Source organism: Rutidosis leptorrhynchoides, chromosome 1, assembly GCF_046630445.1.
Source record: "Rutidosis leptorrhynchoides isolate AG116_Rl617_1_P2 chromosome 1, CSIRO_AGI_Rlap_v1, whole genome shotgun sequence".
Lineage (NCBI taxonomy): Eukaryota > Viridiplantae > Streptophyta > Magnoliopsida > Asterales > Asteraceae > Rutidosis > Rutidosis leptorrhynchoides.
The window spans coordinates 83435742-83456853 of NC_092333.1; the positions used below are offsets into that span (position 1 = coordinate 83435742).

Sequence of the window (21112 nt, forward strand, 5' to 3'; positions counted from 1 at the left end):
AAAAATACATATAACATCATTGAACAAGTGTAAGGTTGGCCTCGGATTCACGAACCTATATCAAGTATATATATTAACACCTCTAATTGTAATCGAACAAATTTATTTATATTAGATTTATATATTATAATTGTTATCTTAGTAGATTAGGTGCTTCATTTGTAATCTAATTAAATGTATTTATTTTGTATACTTTACAGAAATAAATATATTAATATAGTTTTGTTAAGTATATTTTTTTTTATATGACTAATTTTTATAGTCATATTGATAGTAATATTAATAGTAGTATTGATAATAGTAATATAGTTATAATGATAACGATAATAATAATAATACTAGTAGTAAAAATAATAATAATATTAATAATGATGGTAATAATAGTAATGATAATAATAATAAAAATGTAAATTTTAATAAAGATAAAGATAATAACTTTACTAATAATGTTAAATTTTGATAAGTAAATGATAGGTTTAATAAAAATGATAACTTTGATAATTTTAGTTACAATGGTACTCTTAATAGAAATGATAATAATAATAATAATTTTAATAATAATAAAAAAAATTTTTTTTGTAAAGATGATAATAAAAATAATAATTTTTAGTAATACTCATAATACTTATTTTAATGATAATAATATCTTTAATACTTATAAATATAGATATGACATTAGTAAGAATAATTATAATTCTAACAATCATAATAATAATAATCATACTCTTATCAATAATTAATAATACACATAATTCTAATAATAATAATAATAATAATAATAATAATAATAATAATAATAATAATAATAATAATAATAATAATAATAATAATAAAAAAAGTAATTGTGTATACCCTTAAAGCTTTTGTCTAAAAAGAATGCTCTAGCCAAGTTTCGAACCCAAGACCTCACGCTCCGTGACTAGGCGCCTAACCATCAGCACTAATTCTCATTTCGGTTTTTAATTCCAACCCCACATATATATATATATATATATATATATATATATATATATATATATATATATATATATATATATATATATATATATATATATGTGTGTGTGTGTGTGTGTGTGTATTCGGCCCATCAGGAAACCGGCAGCCCAACTGACTAACCACACGGCCCATTTAGTAAATCAAACTTGGTAGCCCAACTAGATGCACAACACATGTTATTGTTTAAAAAAAAAACATATGTCTTGGCTTAGAATCGAACCTTAGATCGCTCGGTTCCCAAACCCACTGTCTAACCATCCAAGCTATGCTGTGTTTCCTGAATTAATAGTATACTTAATTTTATTTAACTTATTTATGTTTTCATCTTCTTCTTGAATAACAACCCAGAACTATTCCTTATCATCAATATCATGTGATTTTCATTACCATCGTGTAACATCATCACCGAATCATAATTATCATCAAAACTTCGTGATTGTTTTAACACCATTATCAACATAGGTTTATTATCATCCTACATCGAAACATAATCATCAACATACACCATTTTAATCTAATCATCATCCTTATCATCTAGTCGACATACATCATCCATATCATAATGTCCATAATTATCCGTCACTGTTTATTCAACAGCCCAACAGAAAAAAATTTGTAGTTGGGTCACGACCCATTCAGCAAAACAAGTTCTCGGTCCAAAGTAGAACAAGTTCACGGTTTATTTATATCCTAACTAGCCTAATAGCAGCCCATACCATGTTGTAGCCTTTTAATCCATAAAAGGAGCCCAATAACACAAAGGTTATACGGTCCAATAAATCAACACGAGTATGATTTAGATAGAAAAAGAAGCGGGGTGTTTGTTGGGTGAATTATAACCGTAACAGTAGGTTAGTGATGGTGGTTTAAAGGAGTGATGATCTACGGTTGAGGGTGATTGTGAAGAATTGTGGCAATAACATGTCGACACAACAAGTTATTGTGCTTTGATGACTTTGGCCCACATCCTAAAAGTAGCACGATCAAGTGGAGGTTTATAATATGTATCATGATTATTAAAACAGCTGGAAACTCAATATTTTATGTGGGGTTTGGTTATAATAATAAAAAAAAATAAATAAAGAAACAAATAAGGGTAGCATCATTCATCTCATCTTTGTGAAAGTGTAATAAAATTCGAAACAAAACAATAACAGTAGCATACGCTGCTGTCTTGGCATTAGTAAGCAGAAAGAAGGAGCTGCAGGTTGTAGTTGAAGGTGATGATAGTTGCTTGTCGTTCTCGGTTACAAGGAGAGAAGTTGAGAGAGATTGGCAAGAAGATTTATGATGGTGATAGGGTGTATGTGATTTTATTTATGAACCATGTATATATATGTATATAGATATGTAAAAGAAAGAAAGAGAGAAGGATGATGGTTGGGTTCAAATGGGTTTGTGTTGGTTTTTGTTCTTCACGGTTGCAACAGGAAACCGAAAGATTTTATATATAAATAGGTGGTTGTCGTGCGTGTTCCAAAATAGAAACAAATGAATGATAACGAGGTCTTGGTTTCGTGAGGTGGTCATGTGGTGATCGGTTATGATGTAGACAAAACAGAAAAATAGGAACGGGTAGTAGCAATATGAAGTTGAATATGGAGTATATTACCTGTCAACAAAGTGGTTGTGGTTTTTCATGATGCAGCGGTAGCTCATAATCGTTACCTGGTGATTCGGTTATGATTATAACAGAAGGAAATACATCTGCAGGTTGTTCTTGGTCACAATATGAGAGAGAGGGATGAGTGAGAGAAAAATAGGTGACGGTTGTTGATGTAGTTTATATTGATAGTGATAAAAATTGAATGAGTGAAATACCTCATGAATTGATTCATTTATATTAAACTGTAGTTGACAAAAGGTTGTTCAATCAGGTACGTAAAGAAGAAAAAAAATATAAAAATATTAGAAGGTGATTTCGACCCTCAACTGAATTTGTTTGAGTGTTGGATTGATTTTGACATGTAAATCAGATTAGAGACAAGGAAATATTCGATTACTAACAGAGTTTGTATCTTTCTGATTGTTTTAGTACAAATAAATATAAATATAAATATATAAAAATAATTCTATTAATAATAATAAATTATAATAATAAGAATAAGAATAATAATAATTGTTAATGATAATGTTAATAGTGATATTAATAATTAATAATAATAATAATAACATTAGTGATAATAATAAGTTGTAAAAAAAAAAAATAACAATACTTATAATAAATTTATTAGAAATAATAATTTCATTGAAAATGATACAAACAAAACAATAATAATAATGTTAATACTTAATAATAATAATTTTTAATATAACACAATAATATTACTACATAACTATTTATATGAAATTATAAATTTCTATATGTATTATTTATAAATTTCTTATATGTATATATTCATACATATCTATTTACACATAATTGTTCGTGAATCGTCAGGCATGGTCAAAGGTAGTTAATTACATGAATATAGTTTTTAAAACTTCCGAGACTTAACATTATAGATTTTTGCTTATCGTGTCGGAAACATATAAAAGATTAAAGTTTAAATTTGGTCGAAAATTCCCGGGTCATCACATGTTACGAGCTTGCGTTATCGATTTCGGAAAAGCTTGGGAAAAGCATTTGCCTCTCGTCGAATTCTCTTACAACAATAGTTATCACGCGAGTATTAACGCCGCACCTTTCGAAGCTTTATATGGCCGCAAGTGCCGTTCTCCTATTTGTTGGGCCGAGGTAGGTGACAAGCAAATCACCGGACCCAAACTCATTCACGAGATAATCGAGAAGATCGTTCAAATCTGAGATAAGCTCAGGACGGCCCGTAGTCGTCAAAGGAGCTATGCCAACATTAGATGTAAGGATCTCGAATTCCAAGTGGGTGACCGTGTAATGTTAAAAGTCGCACCTTGGAAAGGTGTAATCCGTTTCGGGAAACGTGGGAAGCTAAATCCGTGATATATTGGTCCTTTTGAAATCTTGGAGCGTATTTGACCCGTTGCTTACTGTTTAGATCTTCCGACTCAATTGAGCTCCGTTCATCCTACTTTCCATGTGTCAAACTTGAAGAAGTGCCTTGCCGAACCCGAATTCGTCATCCCTCTCGAGGAACTTACTATTGATGACAAACTTCATTTCGTGGAAGAACCGGTTGAAATTGTGGACCACTCCGTCAAAACGCTAAAACAAAGTAAAATTCCGATTGTCAAAGTTCGTTGGAATGCCAAAAGGGGACCCGAGTTTACTTGGGAAATACAAGATCAAATGCAAAGAAAGTATCCTCACTTATTCATTGAGTTGCCAACGCAAGATTCCGAGGAAGAAACAACGACCACTACATCTACTTAAATTTCGGGACGAAATTTCTTTTAAGGAGTAGGTAATGTAATGACCCGTCTTTTTCCATTTATTTAATTTAAAGTCCGTTATTAAATTACAACATCACCGTTAATTTGCGTTTTTTTTAAAATATTTCGTTTAGATAATTCACGCACTCGCTTTTAAACTCGAGGGACTAAGGTTGCCAAGTGGGCAAACTAGTTGACTAGGTCAACTAGTCAACCCACCACCACCACCACTCATTCATTCATCACCTCCTCATCTCTTAATACTTCCACTTTATGCTCTCAAACTCCCAATTCATTCAATCATCATCTTAATCCGATCTAGCAAGCGTTCTTCATAACAAACTACATATTTGGAATCCTTGCAACTTCATCTTCGATTCCATACCAACTTCATCTCTTTTGGGTAACTTTCTAAAAACTCTAGATTTATGGTTCTTAGTGTTTTTAACTTATAAAAGTGTTAATTAGTGCCTATGGCTCAAGTCTAACATGAATATGTGATTTATTTGCTTGTTCTTGTTATTTTGGTGTAACTAGCTTAAACTTGAAAAATGACTAGTTTGATCTTGAGTTTTGGTTGATTAAATGTTTTTAGATGTTAAAGTGCATGTATTAAATGTGTTACTAGCATCACTAACTTCAATTTGGTATGTAGGTTGGCTTAGAAAGACTTCAATAACATGATTGATGAGTTTATAATTTTTAGTTAGGGTTTAGTAGCCTTAAATGTGAACTTTGATGCAGTAAATGCTTTGCGATGTTGTTTGTAAGTGTTTAGTTATATTGTATGCATAATTACCTTTGAAACGGCTTATTATATGTGTGTCTTAAGTTTCCGAATCGGCATATGCGTTTATGAACTTGAAACATTAAATGAGGTGCATTAAATGATCATTCAACGAGAATTCGGTTATTGTAAGTGATGTTTTTGTTTGATGAAATGTGCTTAGTTGTATTCCTCGTTAAATTACCTTTTCAACGATATAAGATACTTGTTTTGAATGTTTACGGTTCATGATTTATGGTTGTTTGAAGTTAAATTCGTGCACTAGACAAAATGCAGCAACAACCCCTGGAAACTCAAGCTTCATGATCGCGGAGCTCCCCACACACAGACCATCACGATCGCGGAGCAGTGGTCTGGAACTGAGAAACTGGCTGATCAAAGGGACTTTGTGATTTCACGTTTTCACCCCCGCTTAACCGCAACTCCGATTAACATGAAACTTGGCCAACATGTTTATATATGGTTTCTCATCATGGAAAAATTGTCAGAAACCCGACCCGACCCCGTTGACTTTGACTTTGACCAAGTTTGACTTTTAGTCAAACTTAACAAAATACTTATGCAATCGTTCTGACATGCTTTTATACTTATATCTTGCATGAAACTTGACAATTTGACTCACATGCTATATTAATCGAGTCGTAACGAGCCATAGGACTAATTGAACAACTTTGACCGGCCGTGTTTACCGATATTGATACAACCTATTTGTTTAGGTCAAGACTAGCATTCGTTCTTGCACACGTTTACTTGTGAAGTACATTTATATTCGTGCACTCAAGGTGAGATCATAGTCCCACTTTTACTCTTTTATACTTATATTTGGGATGAGAAAACATAAACGTTTCGTTTTACAAAGTGAACACAAGTACGAAAACAACCATTCTACGTACGAGTTAGAACAAAAAGCCTCAATTCAATTATCATTAGTTACACTTGCAGGGTGTAAGCGAGAACTTATGTTGTGTGGCCATACGGGTTTGACAAACCCTCATTCGGACGGTTCGCTACCGTTATTCGGATGAAATATATTTTCGAGTATAAGTGTAGGTTCTAACACTATATTAATGGGGTTCGTGACATTTAAGCCTTGATAATTGGGTGCTCGTGATAACAACAACAACTTTTAGAATGAGTTACTATTATTTCAACGTTATAAATCTTGTGGTTCAACTTACTCACTTACTTACTTACTTACTTACTAAATTCACCAACGTTTTCGTTGACAGATTTTCTATGTTTTTCTCAGGTCTTTGAATGCTAAGTGATACATGCTTCCGCACTCTATTTTGATACTTGCTTGGATGTCGAGTATACATGCATACATGGAGCGTCTTTTGACTTTACTTTAAATTATGTCGCATAGGTTTCATTTGTACTTAAAACGTTGTAACATATTTAATCGTTGAACTACCTTGTAAACTTTGAAACATCTTTACATTTGAAATGAATGCGACATATTTTTGGTCAAACGTTGTTTTAAAGACTTATGACCACGTAACGGGACCTAAGTAGACGACGAAGTCAATGACGATTTTGTCGGGTCGCTACACCTTTTATATGTATTGAAAAGTTTAACGTCAGTAAAGATCATATTTTATATTCAGACAAGGTCTTCCAAATAAGCGAGATGGCCCTATTACTCGACTCATTCCACTCTCCCGACTAGTTTAGAAGCCAAGGAGAAGGGCATGTGGCGCTCTACCTGGAAAAATGAAAACTCTAAATTCTCCACAATTCATTCGAGACGAAAAAAAGAAAATAGCAACTACTAACAACTTTACCAACATAAACATATCCGAATAAATATATATATATTTTTTTAGATAATATTGAAGAAAACTGTATCTATTGATTAAAATTTGGTTAATTATTTGTAGTTGGTTACATTTTATCATTGAATATTTAAGTTAAACCTTTTAAGATAAGATTACACTCTTGTACCTATAATATTTTCCTGGTTTAACCCAGATTGTTTATTATTTATTTATTTATGATAAAAATAGACTAGAAAAAAAGTACTGTTTTTCATCGAATTATTTTCGAAAGCATCTCAAGTTAATCCAAAATATATCTTGCTATCTTGATCGATAAACATAACATCATGATCGCCCCCACAAGATAGAGTACTTGTTGCTCTTAAATTGTTGGTCAATACCACTTGCTTTCCTTTTCCCATTTACCTTTCTTTTTCCTTTTTCTCAAAAGTAAGAAGAAATAAGTAAAATAAATTTTGATAATGAAAAGGAAATAAATGGTTAGAAGATATAATATATATAATATATAATATATAATTATATATAAAATGGTCCTTGAATCATTACCATTAATTATAATTATTAATTATCGTTTAGAAACATTCTAATTTACATTTTCAACATTTCATCAATATCAGAAACACTATGAAATCCCTCTGCATAACACATCAAAATATCACACCCTTAACTTTACGTACTCAAACTATGGATTATTACTTAATCACCAGTTCACTACAAACAGCTTCAATAGTTAATCATATCATATCATATCATATAAAAGATAAAAAAAAATATTTAATAAAAATAATGTAGTACTATATGTAGATGATCATGATCAGCTTAACTCATGATAAGATTATTGGACTGCATTTGTGTACCCAGATGCCTACTTTTCGACCCAATCGCTTTAACAACCCGTTGAAACTCTACAAACCCTCGAATTCCACGCTTTATGTGTGGATTTTCAGGCTCTGACAAAACCTTTCTGCCATGTAAATTATGAGAATTGTTCCCGGATGTAACATTATGGTTTTTGGGCTCTTTTTTAACATGATCATCATAGCTCTTATGAGTCATTTTCGTACTTTCTAATTCAAAAATCTTCTCTTCTAACAAAATTTTAGCATCACTTAGCTTCATATGAACTCTTTCTTCTCTCAAAACTTCGGCCACACGTAACATCTTTCGTTCTTCTTCCATGTCCGTCTTCAACCTACTAATTTCCGACTTATAAGCCGTTAACTCAGCCGCAAGCTCTTCACACACTTTCTCCAATGCTTTTGTTTCTTTCCTCTCTTCCACTACATCTTTCATCAACTTTTTAGTTAAAGACTCTGCCTTTTTACGAGCTTTACGTTCATATTCGAGTTGTGCTTTAAGCTCCATGATTTGGGCTTGTGCGGTTTCAAGGTCTGAATCCATAAAAGGCTTGATGAATGTAAGATCCCAGAAAGATGCAGCAATCTTTCGAGTTGAAACGGGTAAATGAAGAAGATGAAGTTGCTTATTTTCTTGATTTTGAAATTGAGGTTGATCTTGTTTTTGGTGGTTTTGTTGAAAAGTATAGGAAGGATTCTCATACAATTTCCAAGTTGGGGATGAGGTAGGGATTAAAGTAGGTATTATGGTTTTGAAAGAATTGTCATTTTTTTCATCAAAGTTGGTAGTTGTTGTTTGTGCTGTTCTTGTATTGATCGTCATCATCAATATAATGCCATCTTCTATTGTCTCAACTTCTTTTCTTATGTAAGATTTAATAACCTTTTCATTGTTTGATTTTTAATTATATTTAATATACATAAATGTATATGTTTATTTATAAAGAATGTTGCTTTTGTGTTGGCTAGCCAACTTTTATTGAAAGAGGTTGGGACCTACATATATGATGCCTTAATGGATGGAGATTGTGAAAAGGAAGAAGAGACATCACATGCTCTTCATCTTTATATGTTCACACATGCACTCACTCGATCTCATCATCACTCTTGCTCTTGTACAAGCAACTATATAACTATAACTATATTAATTATTTTTCACATATTATTTTATATATTGAATATATTGAATATTGATATTGATTTGATGTTAACATAACATAAAGCAGCTAGTTCAGGTACTACTAGATATGCGTTACAGAAATAATATCTAGGCAAAATTTGTGAATAACCATATCATGTATTTACAAAATAAGTAAGGTATAGTTATATCTGTTTCAGTTTTTATGGTAAGACATGAATGGGGAATAATTAGTAGGCCATGATACATTATCCCACCACATGGACTGTTTTATATAATTCTAGTTCTACCTCGGTAAAGTTTGTCTCTATCATATATTTATCGTCTATAATAATACCATCAATTTTGGATTATCAAAAGGCATAAAGACAGGATTTACGATCAGCTCACTGATATATTCTGTCATGATTAGCGTTACACAACTTGCTACACATCCGAAAGTGGTACTTATCCGTTTCCTTTTCTTCCATGTCATTGGGCCAAGGAAAAAGATGTTGATTTTACTCTTCTATAATTGAATGCTTGTCGCACTGAGTGGAGCGAGGCAAGTTATAGTGGGAAATGGGCATCGTTGTATGCACCCCACCGTGATTATTTGAATTTTGGGACCTGGCAATACCTGGATGCCAATGACATCAACTCAAACCAAAGGGCTTCTGGCCCAAACAGTTCTTAAAATTGAGAGTCCGAGTCCTGTCGTGAATAAAATGAGTGTGTTTGTTGTCCCTCCCAACCAACCTTTCGAGATATGGTGGTTTCCCTTTACCAACCATTAGTATCAAGTATCAACACAATCCTAGCTAGAAAATTTACAAGTTCTACAAAATAAAATTGGATCCAAAGTAAAAGATGACAATAATAACCCATTAGTTTTGAAATATGCCAATTGGATTATGTGTTGTGCCATACCGATGAGATTGAAAAACTTGAATAAAAGTTGGGAGACCTTTTGCCTACATGTGTAGACATCATGTAAATCCAAATCAATGACAGCAATATGGAAGCAATACATGTAAATGACTCCAAATCAATGACAGCAATATGGAAGCAATACATAGACTTGGGTCATCACTGCAGGTATATATATTTAATACCCATAATGTGCCAACCTACCAAAATATGTCACAACCTCTCCGACAGAATACTCAATTATATGTGTGGTATATATGTATCATAACGTTCCACAATATAGTTTTAATGATCCTGACCATAATGACACTGGTTCTGGAGAAGTTATCTAGTGAAAAATATATTCCCGATTGGAAACTAAATAATAAATCAAAGTGGTAAATTATGAATTCAGCTACCTCAACTTCACCAAACTGCTTCCTCTTAATGCGTTCCTCAATCCGCATTTGTTATTACATAAAACAAAAATGGCTGTGTACATCACGAAAGGATCTGAAATGTAACATAACATGATACTACAACATTCAATAACTTTTTAAGTCAGCAGATGCTTGGAACCACCAAAGATTTGGACTTATTTCATTCGGAAACTTCATCCGCCTTCATTGCTTCAACTTGTTTTAAATTTTCAAGTGACGAGATACGCCCGTCAAGAGATTTATACAGGTCATTCATCTAGATAATCAAGGATGACAATTTGTTAGAGCTTCAAACCAAAGCACCAAATAGATAGCAGAAGGAGTACCACAGTAGTTTGAATATACACATATGGATCATACTGAAAGCCACAAAAGAATGCTTGTGTTGTCAAAATTTATACATGACCGAAGGCAAAGTTCGCATGCACATTATATGGATTTCCAAAGGCATGTGTTGGATGATATAGCAAATTTAACGTTACGTATACATAAGATCCAATACAGAGAAACAAACATTCAAGCATATATCATTTTTCTAGGTCTTAATTCTTTTAGCTACTTAGATAGAAGGTGAGTGCCAACATTTAACTCCAGTGAAATCTGATAAGCATGACCTTCAGGCTATCACATTGCTCAAAATTAAGTTAGTCAAAAGGTCAACAGTTTAGCAGAAAAAACTATATTCAAATACAAATATACAAATACATATTACATATACAATATAAATATAAAAAATACATAAAATTATATGTAGTGTATTTTATTACTTCAATTTGCCCAATAACATAATGGGAAAGAACACATGAAATCACCCCCATGATCCTTGATTTCGAACATATTTGGTGTTGCTTCAGTTAATATATACAGATATCTTTTCAATTTGAATGGACCAATATAAAAGTGTCAAGAAAACTATAAAACGACCAGAAGCAAATATCCGAAAAAACCTCAAAACTCAGAGCACCATGGACCATGGTAAATCACTCATGTCATCTACACATACATATTTCAGTTACCAGGATCTGCTTTAAGCCTCCTGAGTTTTACGCGAATCAACTCAATTGTCAATTCTTCTTAATAAATGTCATTTTGGAGCCTTTTAGTCTAACAAAATTGGCTAATATGTATATACACTTACATACGCACAGAAATGTGTGCAGCATTTTGTTCTTAAATACGGAGTATTTAAGATAATACAGTAACTTTATACAGTATATTTTAAAATAAGCTTTTTATTGACCAAATTTCCGTGGCCACTCCTGACAACATTTTTGATGGATAACATTATTGGAAACACCTATACAACCGTTAAAAATGATAAAATCATTGGAAATGCCTCAACATTACTGAAACTCCTCTAAATGTTTGATGCTAATCAATATAATAGTAAAACTATCTATTATTAGTTCACATACAAACATGTCATCTGTATTACAATAGGCTATGAATGTACATCCCAAACTACATATCAACTAACAAGCTTAACTTAAACGCTTGAACCTTCCAGTCCAATAAAAGATCGAATGTAATAAAAGAACACAGAGCTAGCTTGTTTCGGAATGTAATAAAAGATCGAATCTAAATGGCTATTTCTCTAATGAAAAACTGAAAGCTCCATAGGTGTGTGAAAGGGTTGCACATTGGGAGATTAAGCTACAAACGAGCAGAACAAATGTATGCCATAACTTAATATGTTTTCTAGTTCAATAAACGTGTGACTTCTCCATAATACACAAATACTATTATATAACTTATAGAAAAGTTACTTAGAACATTATAAAGCTTGACAGGTCAATATACCTTCATTCAAAAAGATTAACTTAAACTGCACTTTCATTATACATCACAATGTTTTCCCTATGAATTTCCAAATCATATACTATTGCACAAATTGGCATCCTATAAGCTGGTTTATGCAATAAGTACTAAACAATTTCCCCTAATTTCAGATTTCAGTTACGAGGTAGTTAGGGTTTTGATCTCCAACTGTATATATACAATCATATTGAAATAACGCCTAGCACATTTGCCAATTACTGTTGCAAAATCTATATTCTATTCAAAAATAATATATAAAAAGAAACTACGTACCAAAATGAGAAGCGAAAAATATAAATTAATAAATGAATTAAATTGGTAGTATAAAATGGAAGATATAAAAGCGAAAATGAAAAACACCTGTAGGGACATGGATTGATGAGCGATTTTGTAATCTTTGTGAAGAAAATAAAAGCCACCGGCCGACGCCACCGCAGCTCCGGCGAAGAAGGACGCGAATCTCACCCGCAGTACGTATCCCATGACCTTTTTCTGATTCGTTTCTAGTCAGAAATGGGAATAAGGGGCACAATGTAATTGATGGGCCCGGATAAAAATAAATGGGCCTTTTAATATAGATTAGATTACTGGATCACAACATTCTTGTAAACAGGCCCATCCAAATTTGAGTCCTTTAAGGATGAAGGAAAAAAAAAAAGAATACATTCAAATGTTTTTGCTTTTCAACATAAATTGGTCAATTTCAATACAGAGTAGTAGTAGTATAATAATAATAATAATAATAATAATAATAATAATAATAATAATAATAACTAGTGAAATGACCCTTGGAACCACGAGTTTGTTTAAACGAAACAGTTTAATGATATGTTTTAGGTATTAAGTGAACGTTAATGCTAAAGTCATTTAGTTTAATGACCCGTGGAACCACAGAGTCCGACTAAGAAACTCGTCAGCTGAACATTTCATCAAACACCTAAAATGCATGTTAAACAATCCACGTCCAATCATAAGAGATAATATCATAAAAGTGTAAATTAAAATATAAATTTAGAATTGATTTCCTTATGCCTAGATTTTATACCTTATCGTACTAAATTCAAAATAATTAATTAAAATAATTTAAAATAATTTAATTTTAATAATTAAAATTATTATTAATAAGATTAAATAATAATAATTAATTAATAAGATTTAATTTTAATTCAAAAATTATTTAGATTAATGACATCACCCACAATACTTAGATTTTTTTCTTTTATTTTTTGATTTTTTTTAACAAAAGAATTGGCCTAATAATGACATCATCATTATTTAATTTTAATAATTAAAATTATTATTAATAAGATTTGATAATAATAATTAATTAATAAAATTTAATTTTATTTCAAAATTATTTAAATTAATGACATCACTCACTGTGATTAGATTTTCTTCTTTTATTTTTTGATTTTTTTCAACAAAATAATTAGCCTAATAATGACATCATCATTATAGAAATTTAATAGAAACTATAGATAATAGTGGTCCAACGGTTGGTGGTCTGCCTCCTTTAAGGGAGGTCAGAAGTTCGACCCCCGTTGGCTGCATATTAAAAACACAATTTCATCCCTGCCATGAAATATCCACCCATGACACCTTTCCCATATCGTTTGGGGGGTAAAGGGAGGGGGTTTTACTTGGTCGTGCCCTTGGATCGGTTTCAGGGTTTCCTCCCGGGCAGCGATGGGGTCGGGGTTATTATCACTGCATCGGCATAGTCGAAACGGAAGATGATCGCAACGGGTGGTTTAGTCCTCCTCGGATGAACCCAATCGCTATTAAAAAAAATAAAAAAATAAAAATAATAATAATAATAATAATAATAATAATAATAATAATAATAATAATAACTTCTTTATATTATAATAACAAAAATAAAAATAGATCATCTAAAAATTCAATCATTAATCTTAGCCTTTCATTATCATTAATAACCTTAATCTTAACCATCCAAATTTCATAATCAAAATTATGACCTAATAATCAATCACCTAACTTAATTGTTTGATTACTTTATTACCCTCAAAACAACTTAAATTAAAAAAAGGTCGGGCATCGATTCAAAAAATAGGGTTATTCACAAAATCAAATTACGATAGCTTTTCTAAAATCCCTATACACAATCTGAGATCGAAAACAACAGAACCATCACTAAATTAGGGTTCTTCGTTCTATCTACAAATCAGTTACGAAATCGCCCAATCTACAATCCATTATTGACTATATACTGTGTAAATCAACAATACCCACGCTAAATTAGGGTTCTTCGTTGTCAGTACCCTAATTTCTTTTCTTTTAATCATTCAGTCCCATCCAATTTCATGTATTAACTTTTACGATATAGTTAGATTATTTTGAAAATGTGATTTTTTTCAAGATTAGGGTTGTGTGATTGTTCATGATTATTTTACAACTGGTCCTGATCAACTGATTGAGTCGGAATTGTATTGCAGGAATCATTGAATTTTGCGATTGGATTTCATCAAGTAAGTTTCGCTAGAATTTTTCCCGTCATTTTCTATTTGCTGCGTTTTCTCTGGTAATTTCATGCTTTGGGGATTTTGTGTGTTTTTTACGTTTACAACAAGAAAAAGTGTTCGGTATTAAGAATTATATGATAGGTAAGTACTATGTTCATGTTACATAAACCCTTTTTAAAGTTGTATTGATAGAGCAAGCTACAAGTAACGAACATGTTAATTCCATCCTTTCTAAAGTTCTCTTTTTTGATTTGTTGTTGTAAAGAAAATTAATGAATGTTGTGTAATAATGTATTCTTTGTTTATCGGGTTTTTTTTTTTTGCAGGTTGTTAAGAAATTCTGGCTAGAGTTTGGAGGTAATACCTATTCTTTTTGTTCGATTAATTAGGGCGGGTTGAATAAACTATTTTCGTAGTTCTTAATTTGTAAGATCTTTATCATTCAGTTTCATACGGAGTACTATATTTGGTGATTTGTATAGTTAGTGTTTCATTAAATTTTTGATTTATGATTTGTAGATTTCGAAGACATACTATTTTTGTCGGGTGATCATGTTTACCGTGTGAACTGTCTTAACCCGTTGCAGGTAGGCATATGCCTGGTTTATCGATCGCATATAAGTCATAAGACTAGCTATCAGACTTATTTTCGCTTAACTTTTTAACTTTGCATGACAGAAATTTTTGGTATTGGTGAATTAGTTTGTGTTATCAGTCATATGAAATATTTTATGTCTACATTAGGTTTAGAAATATTATCACCATCAGTCATATGCATAAAAGTTATTAACAAGTTTTTGGTCAACATGTTATGAAACTAATTATAACTTGTTCTCAATTTGTATGTGTCCTGCCAAAGACATGGTCACCCCACTCAACCTTTTGACAGTTAGTGACGAAGAATGAAAGGTCCAAGTGAGGGTATTTTTTGCTATGGAAGTACAATTATACCGAATTAGCATGTTGCAACCTTTATCCTTCAACATCCAGAAGCAAGAAATAGAAATAGAGGCAGCCCATGAAAATTTTTGCACATAAAATCTTAAAAAATGGGTCATTTTTGTAGTACTCAAAATGGGTCATTTTTGTAGTAGTCATAATGGGTCAATATGACTCAGTCTGACCTACAACTACTTATTATGAATGATTTAAGCTTTAAAAGCAACATATCATATTTTTCAGATAAAAATGTGTCTGAGCGGTGTATGGTATCAATGGGGATGGCTTTCAGTCCATATCACCATATGACATGTTCGACCCATCAGACTATACTATAGATAAAACAGAACCCAAATACACCCATTTATTGATAAACATGTCACTATTGTTACCTCTAGATATAATGAATGAGATTGTTTTTTTTTATTTATTTATTTATTTATTTATTAGTTTTTGGCTATTTAGTCTTGTATTGGAATGTTTTTTTTTTTAGTTTTTGGCTATTTTATCTTGTAGTAATATGCTTTCGAGGACTACAAAGCTCAATCGTTCGTGTTCGTGGCAGAAGTATGATCATCTCAACAAAGGGGTCTTCATAGCTTATTGCATTACCTTGAAAGATATACAAGTTTTGTGGCTTTAACCATGTGTTTCAAGTTATAGTTAAATGGTGAGTTAGTGATTTTGATTGTAGAAATTTTCATTAGGATGTTTAGTTAACAATGGGTAGTTATACTTTTGAGTTGTGGTTTTGAAAAATCAAGCCACTTCTCGGGTTATTAATTCAATTATTGTCATGTTTTGTATACATGCTGAAGATTCCCGGTGGTTAATAAAACGTCTAATGAATGTAAATCATGCAGGTGTGAATCTTTTTAACATATCCACACGCGCAAGACCTACTTCATGCTTGAAGGGTTTTTTCAGAAATCGTGGATTGTGGCGGCAGCGTTGAATATTTACTGCTTTGGATGGATCATATGCTAAGACCACAAGGGTTTGTCATCATTAGAGATAAGTCTTATGACGTTGATAACATAAGAAAAGTCTTTTCTGCTTTAAGATGGGATGGGTATTCACTATCCGTAGAACCTGATGAACTTTCTGTAAATGAAAAAAGAGTTGTAGTTGCTAAAAAACAGCTATGGGGAGATGAATATGAAGAGGAGGCTTCAAATGTTTGAATATTTTTCATATTAGTAGGTTAGTCGTTTTTTGTAATTGAGTTCACATGCCAATTTCAAACATATTATAGATTATTGATTTGTTACATGAATGTTTGGGGCCAACTGAGCAAAATGGGGACTGTAGTTTTTAGGAGTGTAAGATCGTGCAGATTGCATCATGTATATTGCCTATAGTAATTCCTTTAGAAAACTTCGAAGGACCAAGATTTTGTAATTTACCTAGCTTTTGATTAAAGAAAGAAATATAAGTAGCTTATGTGCAGCCATTGATAACATTTTCAAGTGTTAAGTGTCGAGTTTAATTCCTACAATATATTTAAACACTTCTATATTGATCGAAACCGCGTATTATTGAAAATCTATAAATGTTTTGATTTAGTTATTGAAAATATATAGTTTCCTCTTTTGCTAAGTTGTTTTTTTTTTTTTTTTTTTTTTTTTTTTTTTTAAATTATAACTATAACTCAATTTCTAGGTAAGTATAACTCATTCATTTGTATTTGTTAACTTGTACATTAGTTACTATAGATGTTGAAATGAGCTACTGGTATGGCTTAACTCTTAAGTCATGGGTTAGATGAAATGGGTCAAAACAAGGTAAGGTTTACCTACTGGTCTTTTGACATTGCACATCATACAAACCAAAATTTTGCTGATTGAACTGTTCCTCTTTTGCTAAGTTTTTTTTTTCCAGTAATTACAACTATCACTCAATTTCCGGGTAAGCATAACTCATTCATTTGTATATAAATGAATTGAAATAACCACCTCCAACTTATCACATTAAAGGTTTCAAACTGGCTATTTGTTTTTTGTTGCACATGTATTACAAAATGAGAGGGAAACTATAGAAACACGCTATGTCAAATTACTAATATTAAAATACTAAGAACGACATGTTCACGTACTTAAGAAACCAATAGTAATATACTTGACATGTTTCGTTCCATCATTTAGACTTAATTTAGAATTTCTATGTGTAATTCCGCGAAATCGCGGGTTATAAGGTGGTGGTGGTAGTAGTAGTAGTAGTAGTAGTAGTAGTAGTAGTAGTAGTAGTAGTAGTAGTAGTAATAATAATAATAATAATAATAATAATAATAATAATAATAATAATAATAAGGGCAGTCCCTATTTTGGGTTGGGTCAGACGATGAACGCAAAGACTTACCGATGTGTGTTGTGCTACCGGTTAGGTGTTCCCTTGTTCTCTATCTCGACGGCATGCTCTGCCTGTTCAAGGGTTTTTACTGGGGATATTTTCGGGGATCACGCCGTGTCTTGTGCTGGTATGGTGGGTATTAAGCATCGACATAATATTGTTCGGGATTCCCTTGTTGATGTTTGTTATCGATCTGGGATTTCAGCGAGAAAGGAGGTTGACATTGGGTTGTCTGGAGGGAACGACAGGGCCCTCAGACCTGCTGATGTGTTACTTTATTCCTTGGATTGTGGTCGCGATGTTTGTGTTGACTTGACAGGGTCTTCTCCTTTGACGCAGTCTGGGCTTTCTGACTTTGTCCCTGGACGTGCTGTGGTTGATGCGGCTCGTCGGAAGCGGGTCAAGTACGAATCTAGCTGTCAGGCGATTGGTTATGGTTTCATTCCTTTCTCATTTTCTTCCCTGGGGGAATTAGAGAATGAGGCTATTTCTTTGCTAAAGCGGGTTCAGAAGAGTTCGATGGCGCAAGATATTAGTGCCGGTGCTGCTGCTCATATTTTTACTAGGATAGGTTTTGCTATTGCTAGAGGTGTGGGGGCCCAGATTGTCTCTAGGCTTCCCACTAATTTTTTGTAAGTTTTAAATCTTTTAAGTTTTTTTTATAATAATAATAATAATAATAATAATAATAATAATAAACTATGTTTAGTAAAAATCTCACCTAGTGTTTTTTCTATTTTCACCAATTAACTATACCATATTAATTATCCAAATTCTCGTACACTTTTTCCTTTTTTTCATGTTTAGGTCCTGAAACAATTTTTCTTTTGTACATATATAAATTTATTGATTGTTTGTACAATTGTACGAGGTACATGTGTTACCACATTTTGTGATACATGAGAATGAGATGATACAAGTTTCTACCAAACTTTTCCATATATCACATGTAGATGTTTAGATTCAGATTTGTTAGTTGGAGGAGTTACTTTTCTTCATCATTTTGTGGTGGTGAAATACTTCATTAAAAGATGGTAGTTGAAGCAGACGTGAATGTGTATTTAATTGTTCAAAGACTAAAAATCGATGAACGTTTATTTCAACAAGTTGCATAGATATGGAAAATAGTACTTTCTGATTCAAGATATTGACCCCTCATTGATTCTGCTAGTACTTTTAGATTCAAGATTTTTTGATGCCCACTATGTTTTTTCTTTAAATATATCATCACTGCTATACTATTTACCGACCATAAAACCACGATCAATGAAAACAAGTTCATTTTGTCTTTAGGTAAAAGTAAAATACCATTTTTTGCATTGGACTATGACTTTTATTCCCGATCAAACATTCAAGTTTAGTTTATATGTTCATAGGAAAAATTTTAGAGTCCCTATAGAGCATATTTCGTTTTTTAAGCTGTCTCTAAAGCTTTTTCTTCCTTGATGAATCTTTGAAATTGTTAAAAATTTAGAGAAAAAATCTACAATGATCCTCCACCGTATCTAATTAAAAGAATTTTCGTTAAAGTTCATGCTAGATGAACCTTATGATTGTTTACCTTATTTTCTTACCATAACCAAATAGATGGTAGTTTTTTTTTTTATACGTGATTTACTCATGTAAGACACTCATGTTAATTAAAATATATCCGGTTTACTCATGGAAGTCACTCATGTTAATCAAAATATATCAGTTTTGACCACTTACCTTATTACCCATACGATGTTACCCAACGAGTTTTGAATGTGATCTATTGTGAGGAAAACGTGATGTTTTAGCGTCAAGGTCACGTTTATTTTGGACTTAATGAAGAAAATATATTTTTTTTTCTTTTTCGTTTAGTCGGTATTTATTTTTTTACCATTCAGAGCATTAATACATAAAATAAACAACTTCTTTATCATATATGACTCATTCATGACATTCATATTCATATTCATATTCATATATCTACTACATACTATGAAATGGCTTAGCACATGACATCACTTCATTATTTTAATCTTAGGTTAAAAAAAATCAAGGGACACTTGGCACAACATAAGATATCCTTGCTTACACATCAAATAAATAACATTTTTAATTATTAAAAAAAAAAACGTATTTAAAAAAAAATATAATCCGGACAATAAAAAAGCTTCACGCGTGACTGATTTATTTTGAAAAAACTTCAGCTTTTTCCATATCATATCAGGCTTTTTGATTTTTACTTATTCCCAAACACTCTTTCTTATCTATCAAACATATTTACCCTATTTCATTATTTCAGTTTTCAATTGTGATTTTCAAACAGCCACCATCACTCATCGCCACCATCGCCCATCGCCGCCGCCACCGCCACCGCCACCGCCACCATCACCATCGCCCATCGCCAGCGCCACCAACGTCCATCGCCATCGTCACCATCGCTCAATGTAAGTTTTAATTTCTTCACACACAATACTTTCAATTTTGATTATTTAATTTCTTCTTTTACTAACAATTACTGGGTTAGGCGATTTTTAGGGTTTACTAACAACTCTCAACTTGCTATCAGTTTTACTTCAAAGTCCGTATCTTCAAATTAAATAAGGTGACGTTCCAATTTAAATTTTTGATTTTTATATATAAATTTTCTTCTTTCTTTTTAAGAATTACATGATTCTTGCAAATGGGTTTAAATATGTCAGTGTGTGGTTAGAACTATACATGTTAATCTTATCTTGAATTTAATTTTTCTTAGTTTTAATCTGATATCTCTTCTTTTGATCTGATTTTAGGGTTTTTTTTGCTTGATATAATCTTGCTGGATTAAGCTGCTGATGGTGCCGCATAACATGCCTACACACGAGTTAATATGCAGGTTTTGATTTTCAATTCTTTTCCAACTTATTTTGTTAGAAAATTTTTATCCAACTTTTAGACATGGATTAAAAAATGTTAGGTTGTTACTCTTTTATACTCCGTAATTGGGTTTGTGTTTTGTTTGTTTAGTCAGTGGTTTGTTTTAATTTTAGGGTTTTTTTTTTTTTTTGCTTGATATTTGTAGGGATTTTATTTTGCTTGCATGATTATATTAGGCAATAAGAGTGTTTGGATTTATTGATCATTAGAATTTTAAGCCTTCTTCTTTGTTATATCTTAGGGTTTATGTTAAATTTTTTTAAGGTTTATGATTTGGTTTGATTCTCTGCAGTTTTCTGCTGATGAAGACACTGTAACTGTTCGATAAAATGCCCAAGAGAAAAAAACTAACAAAGGTATAACATTATTGATATATGTTTTGTTTTCTTTGATTAATATTTGTTG

At 31.8% G+C, this 21112-nt stretch overlaps 2 protein-coding genes and 1 long non-coding RNA gene across 5 annotated transcripts; 1 reads left to right on the forward strand and 2 right to left on the reverse strand.

Annotated features, from left to right (window-relative positions):
- Positions 1–7449: 7449 nt before the first annotated feature.
- Positions 7450–8690, reverse strand: LOC139862229 (protein BRANCHLESS TRICHOME-like). Its single transcript, XM_071850796.1, has one exon. It carries the CDS (start codon positions 8590–8592, stop codon positions 7729–7731), a length of 864 nt encoding a protein of 287 aa, XP_071706897.1. The 5' UTR covers positions 8593–8690; the 3' UTR covers positions 7450–7728.
- A 1291-nt stretch (positions 8691–9981) lies between these two features.
- LOC139862234 (uncharacterized) lies at positions 9982–12547 on the reverse strand. The gene is made up of 2 exons (XM_071850806.1): positions 12411–12547; positions 9982–10488 (listed from the first exon to the last, which is right to left on the reverse strand). Exons 1-2 carry the CDS (start codon positions 12531–12533, stop codon positions 10393–10395), a joined length of 219 nt encoding a protein of 72 aa, XP_071706907.1. The 5' UTR covers positions 12534–12547; the 3' UTR covers positions 9982–10392.
- Positions 12548–14133: 1586 nt separating this feature from the next.
- On the forward strand, positions 14134–16926 carry LOC139862242 (uncharacterized). Of its 3 annotated transcripts, none has more exons than XR_011764101.1 (6): positions 14134–14238; positions 14507–14539; positions 14860–14890; positions 15053–15120; positions 15989–16142; positions 16336–16926. It is a non-coding gene; the product is annotated as an uncharacterized lncRNA (long non-coding RNA). The 3 variants fall into 3 exon arrangements; XR_011764100.1 differs by having other exon boundaries at positions 14138–14324; XR_011764099.1 differs by having other exon boundaries at positions 14140–14539.
- Positions 16927–21112: the final 4186 nt, after the last annotated feature.

Coding starts and splice junctions, on each gene's coding strand:
- LOC139862234 (XM_071850806.1), bottom strand. CDS start 12,533: ATGGGATACGTACTGCGGGTGAGATTCGCGTCCTTCTTCGCCGGAGCT. Junction 10,489..12,410: donor ATCAATCCATGTCCCTACAG/GTGTTTTTCATT, acceptor TTGATTATCTAG/ATGAATGACCTGTATAAATC.
- LOC139862229 (XM_071850796.1), bottom strand. CDS start 8,592: ATGATGACGATCAATACAAGAACAGCACAAACAACAACTACCAACTTT.